Source organism: Hylobates moloch, unplaced genomic scaffold, assembly GCF_009828535.3.
Source record: "Hylobates moloch isolate HMO894 unplaced genomic scaffold, HMol_V3 SCAFFOLD_5, whole genome shotgun sequence".
Classification (NCBI taxonomy): Eukaryota; Metazoa; Chordata; class Mammalia; order Primates; family Hylobatidae; genus Hylobates; species Hylobates moloch.
In genome coordinates this window covers 55,412,079-55,425,851 of record NW_026652280.1, presented here as the reverse complement: position 1 = coordinate 55,425,851, position 13,773 = coordinate 55,412,079, and the positions used below count along the sequence as shown (strand labels likewise).

Sequence of the window (13,773 nt, the reverse complement as noted above, 5' to 3'; positions counted from 1 at the left end):
GAGATAAAAGCATTTTATCAAAAACATACTGGCAAAGGTTTACTTCGGTGAAAAATATTCTAATTTTCTCAACCCTTTCTCAGTATTGCAAGGTACAACTAAGTGATAAAAATAGTTCAATGAATTGAGATCGGAGAGCTTGGGAAAAGCTTCTCTGGTGTATTTCCCAGAGGCCAAGAAGCCAACGACTAATGAAAGGTAACAAAACCTTGTGCAAGTTAGAGATTTTCAAAGTTGTGTTTTTAGTAACACTGAAGGGAGTCCTAATTGAGTTGTTAGCTTATAAATCACACACACAAAAATTTTGTAATATAATCTGACTTTTGGCATATAGTTGAGAAGGGGGTCAAAGAACTGAATGACATTACTGGACATTTTTTTAAAAACCCAAAAAACTCCTACTCCTATCTGTCTATTAATACAAGCAAAGCTCTCAATCCTTGCATCTATTCAAAAACAAGAACATAATTGTTACTGAAAATCATCTCTTTCTAGCAGCAAGTGATATTCATCTCAGATATCTAAACCCAATTGAAAAAAATTCTTTTCACTCATAACATTTTACCTTTTGTTAATATTTTCATAAATTTTATAATGTTTACAATTGTAATCAAATACTAACATTTATAACAATGCAAAGAAACCTTTAGTACTAAAGTCTTATAGAATATAGCTTTTTAAATTTTAATTTTTATACATATTTCTGCAATAATGAAGTATGATAAAGTAATCGATAAAAGACCCTCAGAGATTAAAAAAATTGAGTTAACTGGGTAAATGGAGGTAATGGAAGAGAGATGATAGCTGAAGGTATGCACATGGCTTCTGGAACTCAGTTTCACCCCCACAGAAAGGACACGAAGTTAACTGAGTTATCCTATAGGAAGGATAAAATGGAAATACAAGTTAAAGGAGACATGGAAGTATAAGCTTTTCAATGACTAAAGAACAGCTTGCTCATGTATTTCTTTAACAGAATGACAGTGGCAATCAAAACTCGATGGTATGTGGATTCCACTAGCTACCTTTAAAAGAATGATACAACACTTTTCTTTCACTTTAAGTAGTCGGTATTCATGATATACCAGAACTTTGTCACCTCTTGCAATAATCCAGGACTATTCTATTACTCCAAGACATTTGAACACACACAAGGTCGGCACGCACACGGCCTTGAGCTCAAGTACCTCCTCAAATTTTGTGCTGAGGTCCTGGGGCTGGTTGCCTAAGTCACTGAGCATGAACACCAATGACCTAACCTCTGGCTGAGCTCTGCTGAGAAAGCCGCTGGAGCAAAGGGATGGAGGAGAAGAGGAGGACGGAAACAGGGTATACACAGGACATGAGGCTTTGGGATTAATGAGTCCTGTGACAAAGGGGCAACAAGCAGAAAGAAATAAGCAAAGGCTTCAAATGACTAAGCAGTGTCAGGATTAGTTCTCAGGAGCCAGAGATTTGTTTGTTTGGTAAAAGCTTCAACCACAAAGAGATTTAGCGTTGAATTCCAGTTACGTAAAGTATTCATTTCACATTGTATAATCTGACATTTTGATAACATAATCCTGCCCAAAACAGACTGGGAGAAGAAAAGAAGGATGTCATCAGTATTGGAAATCAAAGTGGCTAAATGCTATTTGGAAAAAGGTAAAGTACAACGTGCAGGTGCGTGGGAGTGCAGGAGATGGGGCAGAGTGAGCCTGGCTGGGGATGGGGCTGCGGACGCTGGGGGCCAAGATGATAAATGCATGGAGAAGAACCTCTTCCTTTCTGTCCTAAGACAAAGTGAGACCCAGACCATATCTGGCAGATAAGAATATGTACTGCGAATTTATAAAAGCCACATATTTTGAATAATAATAGCATTACACCATAAAATGATATCATCACAGCATACAAATCCAGGGCATTAATTGTTGTGGAAAAAGATGGGATGGGGACCCTGGTTGAGTGTGGAATTGTGGGGCTGTCACCCGCAGGATGCTCACACCCTGCACTCTGTTCTGGCACGCTCTTCACAACAACAGAGAGCAGGAAGAGCTACGGCTCAGTATCAAATTTCCTCTTCCACTCTTAAGACTTATTAACAAATTAAGAAGCTGGGTAAATGGAGGTAAGGGAAGAGAGATGATAGCCAAAGGTATGCCCATGGCTTCTAGAACTCAGTTTCACCCCCACAAAAAGGACACGAAGTGAAGTATTTGGATTAATGTGATAGAATCAGAAACATGCAGGCTGGGCACGGTGGCTCACGCCTGTAATCCCAGCACTTTTGGAAGCCAGAGTGGTTGGATCAACTGAGGTCATGAGTTCAAGACCAGTCTGGCCAACATGGTGAAACCCCGTCTCTGCTAAAAGTACAAAAAATTAGCCGGGCGTGGTGGTGTGCACCTGTAGTCCCAGCTACTCGGGAGGCTGAGGCAGGCAAATCACTTGAACCTGGGAGGTGGAGGCTGCAGTGAGCCGAGATTGCACCACTGCATTCCAGCCTGGGCAATAAAGTGAGACTCCGACTCAAAAAAAAAAAAAAAAATAGTGGTAATATTTGTATTTCTCTCTCTAGACTCCTCATTTTTAATCTTTACTGTTGCTTAGTGCTTATACCTTCATTGTGTCTGCTGCCTAAGAGAGAAGGTCCTAGAGCAGACAGTGCCCAAAGAACAATATTTCCAAAAGCTAGGTGATTTCCTTTCAATCCACATTAATAAAAATGTTCTTCCAGAACATTTGTCTCCTATGAACCTCAGCAGAAAGAAGTTTCCAAAAACACGACTTCCCCTGAAGCTCTCTATGCTTTGAATCAATAAGTTCTAGAGATATGATTCTGAACATTCTATGGAACCCTTTCAACCCAAACAACTCTATGTTTATTTGTTGTATTTTATTTATGATTCAGCATAAGCATTTACTTGTACAAGAAGTTCTGTGCCTAAACATAAAAGTAAAACCACATTCTAGAGAAACAGAGTATCTTTCAGAATACAGCAGGTGCAATCCAACATAACATCATCTCCTATCTTTTAAAAGAATGGTTAGTCTCGATTTGGACATAAACTAGACAGATTGCTAGTCACCTTCATGAACAAATTCATAACACCAACACTATAGCTGACACCCAGTGAAACAGGAGAGAGAAGGAGAAAGGAATCAGTCAACAGAAATACAGAAAACTGTATATTCTAAAGTGGCCAAAAAGACTAAACCACATCTGAAATGTTCATACAAACTCCTTTGACCAAATAACCTTACAGTAGAAATACAGTACAAATTCTATAGTAACTCAGAGCAGTGTTTTTCAAATGGTGGGTTTGGTTCATTAACAAGTTGTAAAATAAACTTAATGAGCTGGAATCAACGTTACTTTAATATAATAGAAAATACAATTTGTAGTAATGATGAGCATTCTTTTGTGAAACTGATTTTAAGGACATGCATATATACATATTTGCATACTGGATCACAAAGGTAAACATATTTAACTAAGGGTTTGAAAAATACTGACTCTGCAGAATACAAATAAATACTAATTTTTATCTTGAAATTTTCAGTTCCAAAGAGACAAACGTGTGTAACTGTCATCTTACTGTCTATATACATTTGCTTTGTCCTGTTGAATCCTAATAGAATTGAAATAAAATTAGAGCTCAAGTCTCATTCTCAGCTGTGATTAATGATAATATGAACTATTATTTATTGAGCACAATGTTCAACCAGGAATTGTTCCAGGCATTTTACATAAATTATTTATCTCTCAATACACCTCTAAGGTACAAATTATGATCCTAGTTTTACACTGGATGGAATGCTACTCAGGTAGGAACTGCAACTTGCTCAGGGTCTCACAGCCAGGAAGTGGGAGAGCAGGGATTAGATCCCACATTATCAGGCTATGAAATTTAGATGAATTACTCTCCATGCAGAAGTGAAAAAATATTTGTTTAAAACTAATGTTTATGAAATTTGTTCCTTGGAAATTACATTTAGGAAGTTTCAGATTTCATTATCCACTCAGAGAAGAGAGACATTGGAAAAATGCCAGAGGCCAGGCATTGTGGCTCAGGCCTGTAATCCCAACACTTTGGAAGGCTGAGGTGGGAGGACTGCTTGAGCCCAGGAGTTCGAGACCAGCCTGGGAAACATAGCAAAACTCCTTCTCTACTAAAAATACAAAAAATTAGCCAGGTGTGGCACGACACGCCTGTGGCCCCAGCTACTCAGGAGGCTGAGGTGGGCGGATCAACTGAGCTGGGGAGGTTGAGGCTACAGTGAGCCATGAGGGTACCACTTCACTCCAGTCTGGGTAATGTAATGAGTCCCTGTCTCAAAAAAAGAAAAGAAATGAAAAGAAAAAAGAAAGAAAACGAAAAGAAAAATGCCAAAGTGGGCACTTCTGCAGCGGACAGGATTTCAAGCTGCAGAATGAAGTGTACACGAGGTCACTGTACTTCCCAGCACAGGGAAAGTTCTGGAGTGCTCCCAGGATACACACTCAATTGCAAAATGTTAAAAGGTAATGTCCAGGCAGATTCTTTCGTGCCACATGACTTACGTGTTCAGTGGTCCAAGGTCACACTAGGAAGAGTTATGAGAACTTTACCCAGAATCCTAGCCTGACTGACATCAGGGTGGTGGTGTTGACTACTACCTTCAAGGGAATCCAAGGATTTCTATAAAAGGAAATGCTGCCATCTCCCTACCTCCCCCCAAATCAGATCCACCTGCACAGATACTAAGCAGAGACATATTCCAAATATTTAATATACCACACTTACAAATTCCAAATACGAAAACTTGCTCTGTGCACAGAAGTGTAAGTGAAATTCTGTTCTCCACTGTGGGGTTGTCTGTTCTGAGAGTTTCTAGGTAAGTCTATGGGGCAATATAAATGTGCTGTGTCAACAGAAACACGGCATTTTCTGTTTGTTTTTTTTTTTCATCGAAAATGTACATTAAAGCCATTAGAGCAGCTCCAATTCTTGTCAGAAAAAAGTTGCCTACGGCTTTTCACAATTTATGATTCTCGTAGGTTTCCATAAACATGGTCGTGCACCACTTTAATGCAAACTTTAAGTTCCTTTCTAAAGAATATGCGATTAAACGTATCTGCTTAATATCATATGACAAAACCATCAATTTACCATTCCAATACATTTTCTGAGGATGCTCCAGATACTGAAGTCATTTCTGGAAAACATAGGAGAAGGCAAACTTGTTCTGAAAAAAGAAAAGAAAAACATAAAGTTCATTGTAATGCCATTGTCAGTAGGAGGGAAGAATTGCTTTCATTCACGTGAGAGCTGCAGGCACAGAAAGACACTTTAAAAATGTGTGTCATCACAGACAGGGCTAAGCAGGGCTAATCTAGGGTTGCACCTGTTCACCACTACCTACTTTGGCCCCTGAAAGATTCTGTAGCAAATCAACTGGTCCTCTGTCTTCAGCATTGCTCTGATCTGAACTCAGTCCTCCCAGTCCTTGGGATCCAGCTGTTTGGACCACCTCAGAGATCCACTATCCTTTCATGTTCTGGCACATCTGACCCTGTTGTTGGATTTATGGCACACCTACCATGTTCTGATACTTAATACATTATCATTCTCTAGCTGCTAAATGATGTAAACAAAATGCCATCACAAAGCTTAGATACAGGTTTTTAAGAAATGAAATGGAAAATAGAAAACTTTTATAAAAGCCAAAGTATTTTTAAAAAGTAAAAGGCAAAGCATTTAAAAAAAAAAGTAAAAAGTATTTAGGCCCTGTAACATACATCAGTACTTCCCCAAGGAGACTAACACTGAACAAAATTTAGCAATTCTGGGTAGACTGGAAAACAAATTAACCTCTACAGAAAGAGGATCTTCAAAGCCTCTGTAGGTGTTTGAAAGTAGCCAAGGGATGACGGCTGCCTGGGGCTGAAGGTCTGTGGCTTGGATAAGCAGCACATCAGAGCCAGGCCTGGTGGGGAGGGAGCCACCCCATTTCCACAGATCAGAAAGGCAGCACCAACAGGAATGAGGGATGTGCAAGAGGTGCCCAGACCAACTTTCCAGAACACTGTTATGAAAGTTTTCCAGTTGCCGGCTGGGCGTGGTGGTTCACACCTGTAATCCCAGCACTTTGGGAGGCCAAGGTGGGCAGATCACCAGAGCTCAGGAGTTTAAGACCAGCCTGGGCAACATGGTGAAACCCATCTCCACTAAAAACACAAAAATCAGCCGCATGTGGTAGTGCACGCCTGTAATCCCAGCTATTCGGGAGGCTGAGGCAGGAGAATCGCTTGAACCTGGGAGGCAGAGGTTGCAGTGAGCCGAGATCGCGCCACTGCATTCCAGCCTGGGCGACAGCGCAAGATTCAGTCTCAAAAAATAAAAAAAAATAATAAAAAGTTTTCCAGTTGCCTTCTAAAATACATCCACGTAGCTAAAATATTAAATCTTTTAAAAATTATCTTTTAAAGAACCTCTAAATTAAACTAATTAATTTGGATTATAGAAGTTAATACAATTTATATTTTTAAGTCAATAATCCATGGTGGAATTCTTCTAGTTTCTTTTTCTTTTTTTAGGAACACACACTGCTCATTTGGCAGATCTGCCATCTAACCAATCTGCTGGGTAAGTGGCCACAGATGGTATTTAAATCACATTCCCCACTATCCAAGACTATCAATCTCTGTGACATGAATAATGGATACCAGGAATAAGAATCCCTGCTATTATCTATGCTTTGCATGTATAATATAGTTTTAGAGATGTATGTAAATTAAATTTTCCATCTATTTTTTCTTTTATTTTTTGAGATAGACTTTCGTTCTTGTTGCCCAGGCTGGAGTGCGGTGGTGTGATCTCAGCTCACTGCAACCTCTGCTTCCCGGGTTCAAACGATTCTCCTGTGTCAGCCTCCCGAGTAGCTGGGATTTCAGGTGCCTGCCACCATGCCGGGGTAATTTTTTGTATTTTTAGTAGAGACGGGGTTTCACCATGTTGGCCAGGTTGGTCTTGAACTCCTGACCTCAGGTGATCCACCTGCCTCGGCCTCCCAAAGTGCTGGGATTACAGGCGTGAGCTACCGCGCCTGGCCAAATTTTCCTTCTACTGTCTTGGAAAAGTCCATCCAAAGTGTAGCATACCTAGAGAGTTATGAGCTTGAAAGAAGCTTGTGAAGAGGGAATGAGGGCTGTCATTCACCCCCGACAAACGCTGACATTAAATGTATAGACCGTGTGCTACCATTCTAACTAAAGGTAAGAATAGCAGAAAGGCAAGAACAACAAATATCTTGGAGGCATAAGATGAGAGACATTCGAGCTTTGTAATTATTCTCGGTTTAGAAAGTGTCAGAGGACTGTCAGCCAAGAGTCCCACCTGGGAATATCCTATACTCATTTTTATGCACAAAACTTTCTGTGATTTTATGAGAATGTAATCATTACTCATTTATAAGGAAGTCAGATTATCTGCAACATTCATTACCTATTCAGAACATAATCAGAAAGCAGAGGGGAAGGGGTTTTGAAAGGTAAACAGCCATTACAGAGCCCATGTTATTTTCTTCTGTAGGACACGCAGAGCCGAGCGCCTTGCCTCACTGAGACCGCACTTTGTGCAATAAACTGATGGGAAGCAGCGAGAAAAACACTGGCCCACGAGACACCTATGCAGCACACAAGCCATGGCTTAGTAAATGACCTCTCAGCTGTTGACCACAGTCTAAGTCCATAGCATGACGAGGTTGCCAAGAAGACAGGTGCAATCTCAGACTGCCACAATGGGGCAGCAGCCAGAGCATCCCCGAGGGCAACTTGAGCTTGGATTCAGGCTCAGGTGTCACTGTTGTTTTGGGTTTTTTTTGTTTTTTTTTTGAGAGAGGGTCACACTCTGTTGCCCAGGCTGGAGTGCAGTGGCATGATCTCAACTCACTGCAACCTCCACCTCCTGGGTTCAAACGATTCTTCTGCCTCAGCCTCCTGAGTAGCTGGGACTACAGGTACCCGCCACCATGCCTGGCTAATTTTTGTTATCTTTAGTACAGATGGGGTTTCACCATGTTGGCCAGGCTGGTCTTGAACTCCTTACATCCAGTGATCCACCCACCTCAGCCTCCCACAGTGCTGGTATTACAGGTGTGAGCCACCACACCTGGCCCAGGTGTCACTTTTAAAAGAAACTGGAACACCGCCATGCAAGAGGACTGATGCGAGGCAAGGCAAAGGTGTCTGGAAAACATCTCTTACAGGCAGTGCCAACGGACGTGCAAAGCTAGAGAAACAAAAGCTGGGGGTGTGGCGAACAGTGGGCACGAGGGGGGTCTTGGAATATCGGAGAGAGGGCCTGGGATGGCAGGAGTAATAACATCAATGCCCCCAGCTGCTATGCACTTCGGCCTGCTTCATCTTCCCCCTCCACAGCGCTGATCGACGTGACATAAGGTACACTCTCTTGCTGATCCGTTGATGATCTCCTACCCCCAAACAGTATGTAAACTCCATGAGAACTCATATTCTGTCTACTGCTGTGGCCCTGTTGCCTAGGACAATGGCTAGCACCAAGTGGGAGTTTACATTTGTGGCAGAAGCTTTGGAATGTATACGACCTATTAGACATTACCTCTTTTGTAAAGAATTTGGTTTATTCTGTGCTACTCAAGAGAGAAGGACTATTACTGCAGGCGAATGCTTATATTAGGGTGGCTAATATAAAGACCTGTCTCACAATTAATTCAAAAAATAGGAGATGAGAGAGGTCTCTTAAGGAAGGGTTTCAGACAGAGGCTGGAGGATTTCACCAGTCAGGGCACAGAAAGGCACCCCAGCTCGACCAAGGATGCTGCTAAACTCATGCCAGGAACAAGACAGGCTCCACCACAAAGAATTACCCACCCACAATGTCAGCAGTGCCAGGGTCAAGAAATCCAGCCAGAGAAATACAACGAGAGCTTCACGTATAATCTCAAATTCTGTAGTAGCCACATTTTTAAAAGTCAAAACTAATTTTAGTAATTTATTTTATTTAACCCAATATATCCAAAATATTAGCATTTCAACATATAATACATACAAAAAATGATATGTTATACTTTTTTCCATATTGTCTTCAAAATCCAGTGTGTATCCTACACTTTTAGAGCACATCTCAATTAAGCTACTAAACAGTTAACATGAAATCTAGTCTAAACGAAGTTGTTTTTAACAGAAGAACAGTTTCTGCTTCATTTTACAACTTAACTTATGTTAATTAAAATTAAGTAAAAAATCAGGCCGGGTGCCATGGCTCACGCCTGTAATCCCAGCACTTTGGGAGGTTGAGGTGGGTGGATCACAAGGTCTGGAGTTCGAGACCAGCCTGGCCAAGATGGTGATACCCTGTTTCTACTAAAAAATACAAAAATTAGCCGGGTGCAGTGGTGGGTGCCTGTAATCCCAGCTACTTGGGAGGCTGAGGCAGGAGAATTACTTGAACCTGGGAAGCAGAGGTTGCAGTGAGCTGAGATTACACCACTGCACTCCAGCCTGGGCAACAGAGCAAGACTCCGTCTCAAAAAAAAAAAAAAAAAAAAGTAAAAAAATCAGTTTCTCAGTCGTACTAGCCAGATTTCAAGGGCCCAAAAGCCACACGTGGCTAGTGGCAACTGTACTGGACAGAATGGATCTCTGTGATTACTTCTGAAAACAAAATGGTTGTATTGTTTCAAGAATAGGACGGGGAACAAAAATCTGCCCAATTTTACAAGTCTAAAGTCAAGAACAGACGAAAAACAGTCCACAGTCTAATCATCAAGAAAATGCTAAATCTTCTGCAATGTTATTTGAAGAAGCAGAGGGAGTAGAGAAATTAAAAAAAAAATTAGGTAGGAGATTCAGTTAAAAAAAATAATTTGTGTTGAAAAGGATGTGTTTCCATATTTAAAAATTTCACTCTCTGCCAAGAAAAAAAGAAGAGAGAATTCCCGAATGATATAGGATGGCAGTGTTACTCCAGGCAGAAATAAGAACAGATGAGAGCAGCAACCAGAATTTTCAGGCTGAAAGCACAGCTCAGTGATTCTCTCTCCGTGGAGTTTATCTGAGGGTCATTATCCTGCATTCTATGCTTCCTTTTTCTCTTCATACAGAGAGAACACACCCTGTACCAGGGACTGGCAGTGATATGTCCTGGTTCTATTTTCAACCATACAGATGACATTACGACTATCTAGACAACAGCACAATAACTGGTTTTTAAATGAAGAGTCTCACAGTGGTTTTATCTATGTGATGCAAACGGCTCCGCTTGCTAGCACGCCATTATTTCCCTGCTACACAGCACTGCAGACAGACCCCAAAGAACCAAATTCATTTAAGAAGTGTTGACTAACAAATGCTGTGCTTGAATCCCCCTTGTTCTGAAAAGTTGTGCAAGGTCAGGAGATCACGATCTCCAAAATCTTCAAATGTTATTTGGATGGCAGAAATTACATGTTATTTGGGCCAGGCACGGTGGCTCATACCTGTAATCCCAGCACTTTGGGAGGCCGAGGCAGACGGATCACTTGAGGTCAGGAGTTCAAGACCAGCCTGGCCAACATGGTGAAACCCCGTCTCTACTAAAAATACAAAAATTAGCTGAGCGTGGTGGCACATACATGTAGCCCCAGCTACTCGGGAGGCTGAGGCAGGAGAATCACTTGAATCCAGGAGGCAGAGGTTGCAGTGAGCTGAGGCTGTGCCACTGCACTCCAACAGAGCAAGACTCCATTTAAAAAAAAAAAAAAGAAATTGTATGTTATTTGGAAGCTGAGCCTCGCAAATTTACCTAACTGCACAGATCTCCTTTATCTACCTGCTGGACACCGAGCCCACCTCCTGCATCTGCTCCATGGATTGCTAGGTTAGACACTCAACACCGTTTGCTCACAGAAGCCCTCTGAAAAGAAGAACAAGATGATAACACAAAGGTAGGCAAAATTAAGCTTCACCTGGAATTGGCTGCCAGGCGTTTCATGCTTTCCAGGTTTGCCTCCTGATTTTCATGAGACACATGAGCTCTTCTGGGTCTTGTGTATGTGCATGCATATATTTACTGAGACATCCTTATACTTGGCAGGAGGTGGGGGAGGTGTCATCTCTTTCATGGAGTATATAAAAGAACCATGGAATGGAAACCAGAGCTACAGCGCAAACTCTTGCTACCGCCCAGCTGCATAACCTGGGGCAAATCTTGCAAGTCGAAGCTACACAGCTGTACAATTCACCTTCTTCTGGCAGCTAGATCTGCACTAAGGAAAATGCCTAGGACAATTAAAGCTTCTCGGAAACTAAGGTTCAACTTCTTACCTACATGTAGGTTTTAAAGAATTTTTAAAATTATTTGTTATTTTTATAAAGTACAAACATACTAAGATAAAAACACTCATTGTCAGTGGTGACATCATCTGTCCACTAAATTATCTTCTCACTATGTAGGCACTCTTTGTGTATTACAGATATTTCATTCACCACCTGCATTACAGATAACTTATCCCAAGTCTAATATTTGTCGTGTGATTCTGTTTATGGTATGATTTGCTAAACCAAATCTACCTACCTGGGAAGGCTATATATGTTATTATCATAATCTACATGTGAAACATAAACAGCTATCATTCAGTATTTTCCCAATGAACACAATAAAAACAATTCATTATTAACAGGTATTCCAGAACAAAAGGTAAATTTCTTAATTCACAACATTTGGTATTTTTCCAACGGACAAGAAAAAAGCAATTCATTATTAACAGGTATTCCAGAAAAAAGGGTAAATTTCTTAATTCACAACGCTTGGTAATCTTGACCTTAAATTTTTAGGAATTCGAGTTCTATGTCAAAACCAAAACAATACACATAATTAAAACAATCTTCTTGGGCATATACCAAATGGTAGTAAATACAACTAAATTAGCGGGGGATGGAGTATGTGGTTATTTTTCAAATTAAAAAATAATTACTTTTTTTGGAGACAGAGTTTCACTCTTTTTGCCCAGGCTGCAATGCAGTGGCGCAATCTTGGCTCACTGCAACCTCCACCTCCTGGGTTCAAGCGATTCTCCTGCTTCAGCCATCCGAGTAGTTGGGGACTACAGGCATGCGCCACCATGTCCGGCTAATTTTGTATTTTTAGTAGAGATGGGGTTTCACCGTGCTAGCCAGGCTGGTCTCGAACTCCTGACTACAGGTGATCCACCCTCCGTGGCCTCCCAAAGTGCTGGGATTACAGGCGTGAGCCACCGTGCTTGGCCAAAATATATTATTATATAACAAAGGAAACAATCTACAGATAAAGGACAAGCTAGACCTCTCCTCCTGCACCCTCTGATACCAACAGTAACAGCACGAGTGCTCCTTTCCACACCCCCTGTTCACACAAACAAGGGTATACAGGTATGTGCATTTTTTAAATTGAAATATTACCCTATAGGTCACATTGCTTTTTCACGAAATATCAAGGACACTCCCCTTCATATCAACAGACACAGGTATATCTTTCTTCGTAATACCTTTAGGCACATGTACACGTATGTAGGTAGCATCTCACACATGCTGGTTTTATTTTTAATGTAGTCTTTCCCCCTTTGTTCTTTTTGCTTGTCACCCCACTCCTCCATCTCCACCACCACTCTACCACCCTATAATCCACATTAAGAAGCTGGCGTCTATTTTTCTGTGCTTTTCCACACGTTCCCAAAGAGCCACATGTAGAGTATGCATGTGTGCACACACAAAGGGGTGTGCTGCCCTTCATATTCCTAATTAGGGTACTAATTATACACACTTCTCTATGGTCTGCTTGTCAATACTGCATGCAAATTTGTTGATGTCAAATGGTATACTAATTATTTTAAGGAATGTATAATATGCCATAAGAATACTATATCTCAAAATACATTTTGTCATTCTCCATGAAAGGCACTTACCATTTCATTCTTTTGCCAAAAGAAACGATGCAACAAAAATATTTCAATATATGATGTATTCTTATTTAAATCTGATGCCTTCATTTTAATGGGGCAGAGCACTGGGGTTAAAATTGCTGGGTCAAGGAGTATCTCTATTTCACATATCCATAGATGTGGCCAGACTGCTTTCGGAGAAGCTTTTAACAATTTCGTATCTCACCAGCAGCCTATGAGCACTCTCTTCCCGCCAGCAAGAGTTGGTGTTAACAGATGTTCTTGTCCTTTTAGGTTTTGGGTCTGACTGTGGTAGTGATGCTACCTTGTTATTTTGTTTTTCCTTGACTACTAGTGAGTTAGAACATTTTTCATATGCTTAATGACCATCTGAATTCACAGACAGTCAACTGCCTATTTATATCATCTATACCGCTGGATTTTTTTTGTTATTAAGAATTTTTTTTGTATGTGATAGCTATTAATCTTTTGTCACCTAGATTGCACATAGTACCATCTGCAGGTTAACAAAAAACTTTTACAAACAAGTATGTCTCTTTTTTAAAACATAGCTTCTGTGTTTTCTATCTTGGTGAAGGCTTCTCCCACCCTAAAGCTGTTTCTTTTTTGTTTTGTTTTTTTAAACATGATGTTCCCATTCTCTAAATGATATATATTTCTCTCTCTCAAGTTCATATCTCTACATAAAGATAGCTAGGTCTCTTTAAGGGGTATGTCCTTGTTTGCTCATTTGGGGCCACTTGAGACTAAGATTCTTGTGCCCTCTATGCCTTTCACAAACAGGGCCTGTGAAGTGGCCCTATTCCCTTTCTCCTAAGACAGAGGAGCTCTCTCTCCAACACTTCTCTTACT

The 13,773-nt window shown here is 40.8% G+C and overlaps 1 protein-coding gene across 6 annotated transcripts in view; it reads right to left on the bottom strand.

Moving 5' to 3' along the window:
- The window catches only part of OSBPL1A (oxysterol binding protein like 1A), a 233,523-nt gene that overhangs the window by 28,996 nt on the left and 190,754 nt on the right, over window positions 1–13,773 (bottom strand). For all 6 annotated transcript variants that reach the window (XM_058438552.1, XM_032152621.2, XM_032152622.2 and 3 more), the window contains one exon: window positions 5,136–5,211. In XM_058438552.1, coding sequence (XP_058294535.1) covers window positions 5,136–5,211 — 76 coding nt within the window. The remainder of the gene's footprint in view (window positions 1–5,135; window positions 5,212–13,773) is intronic.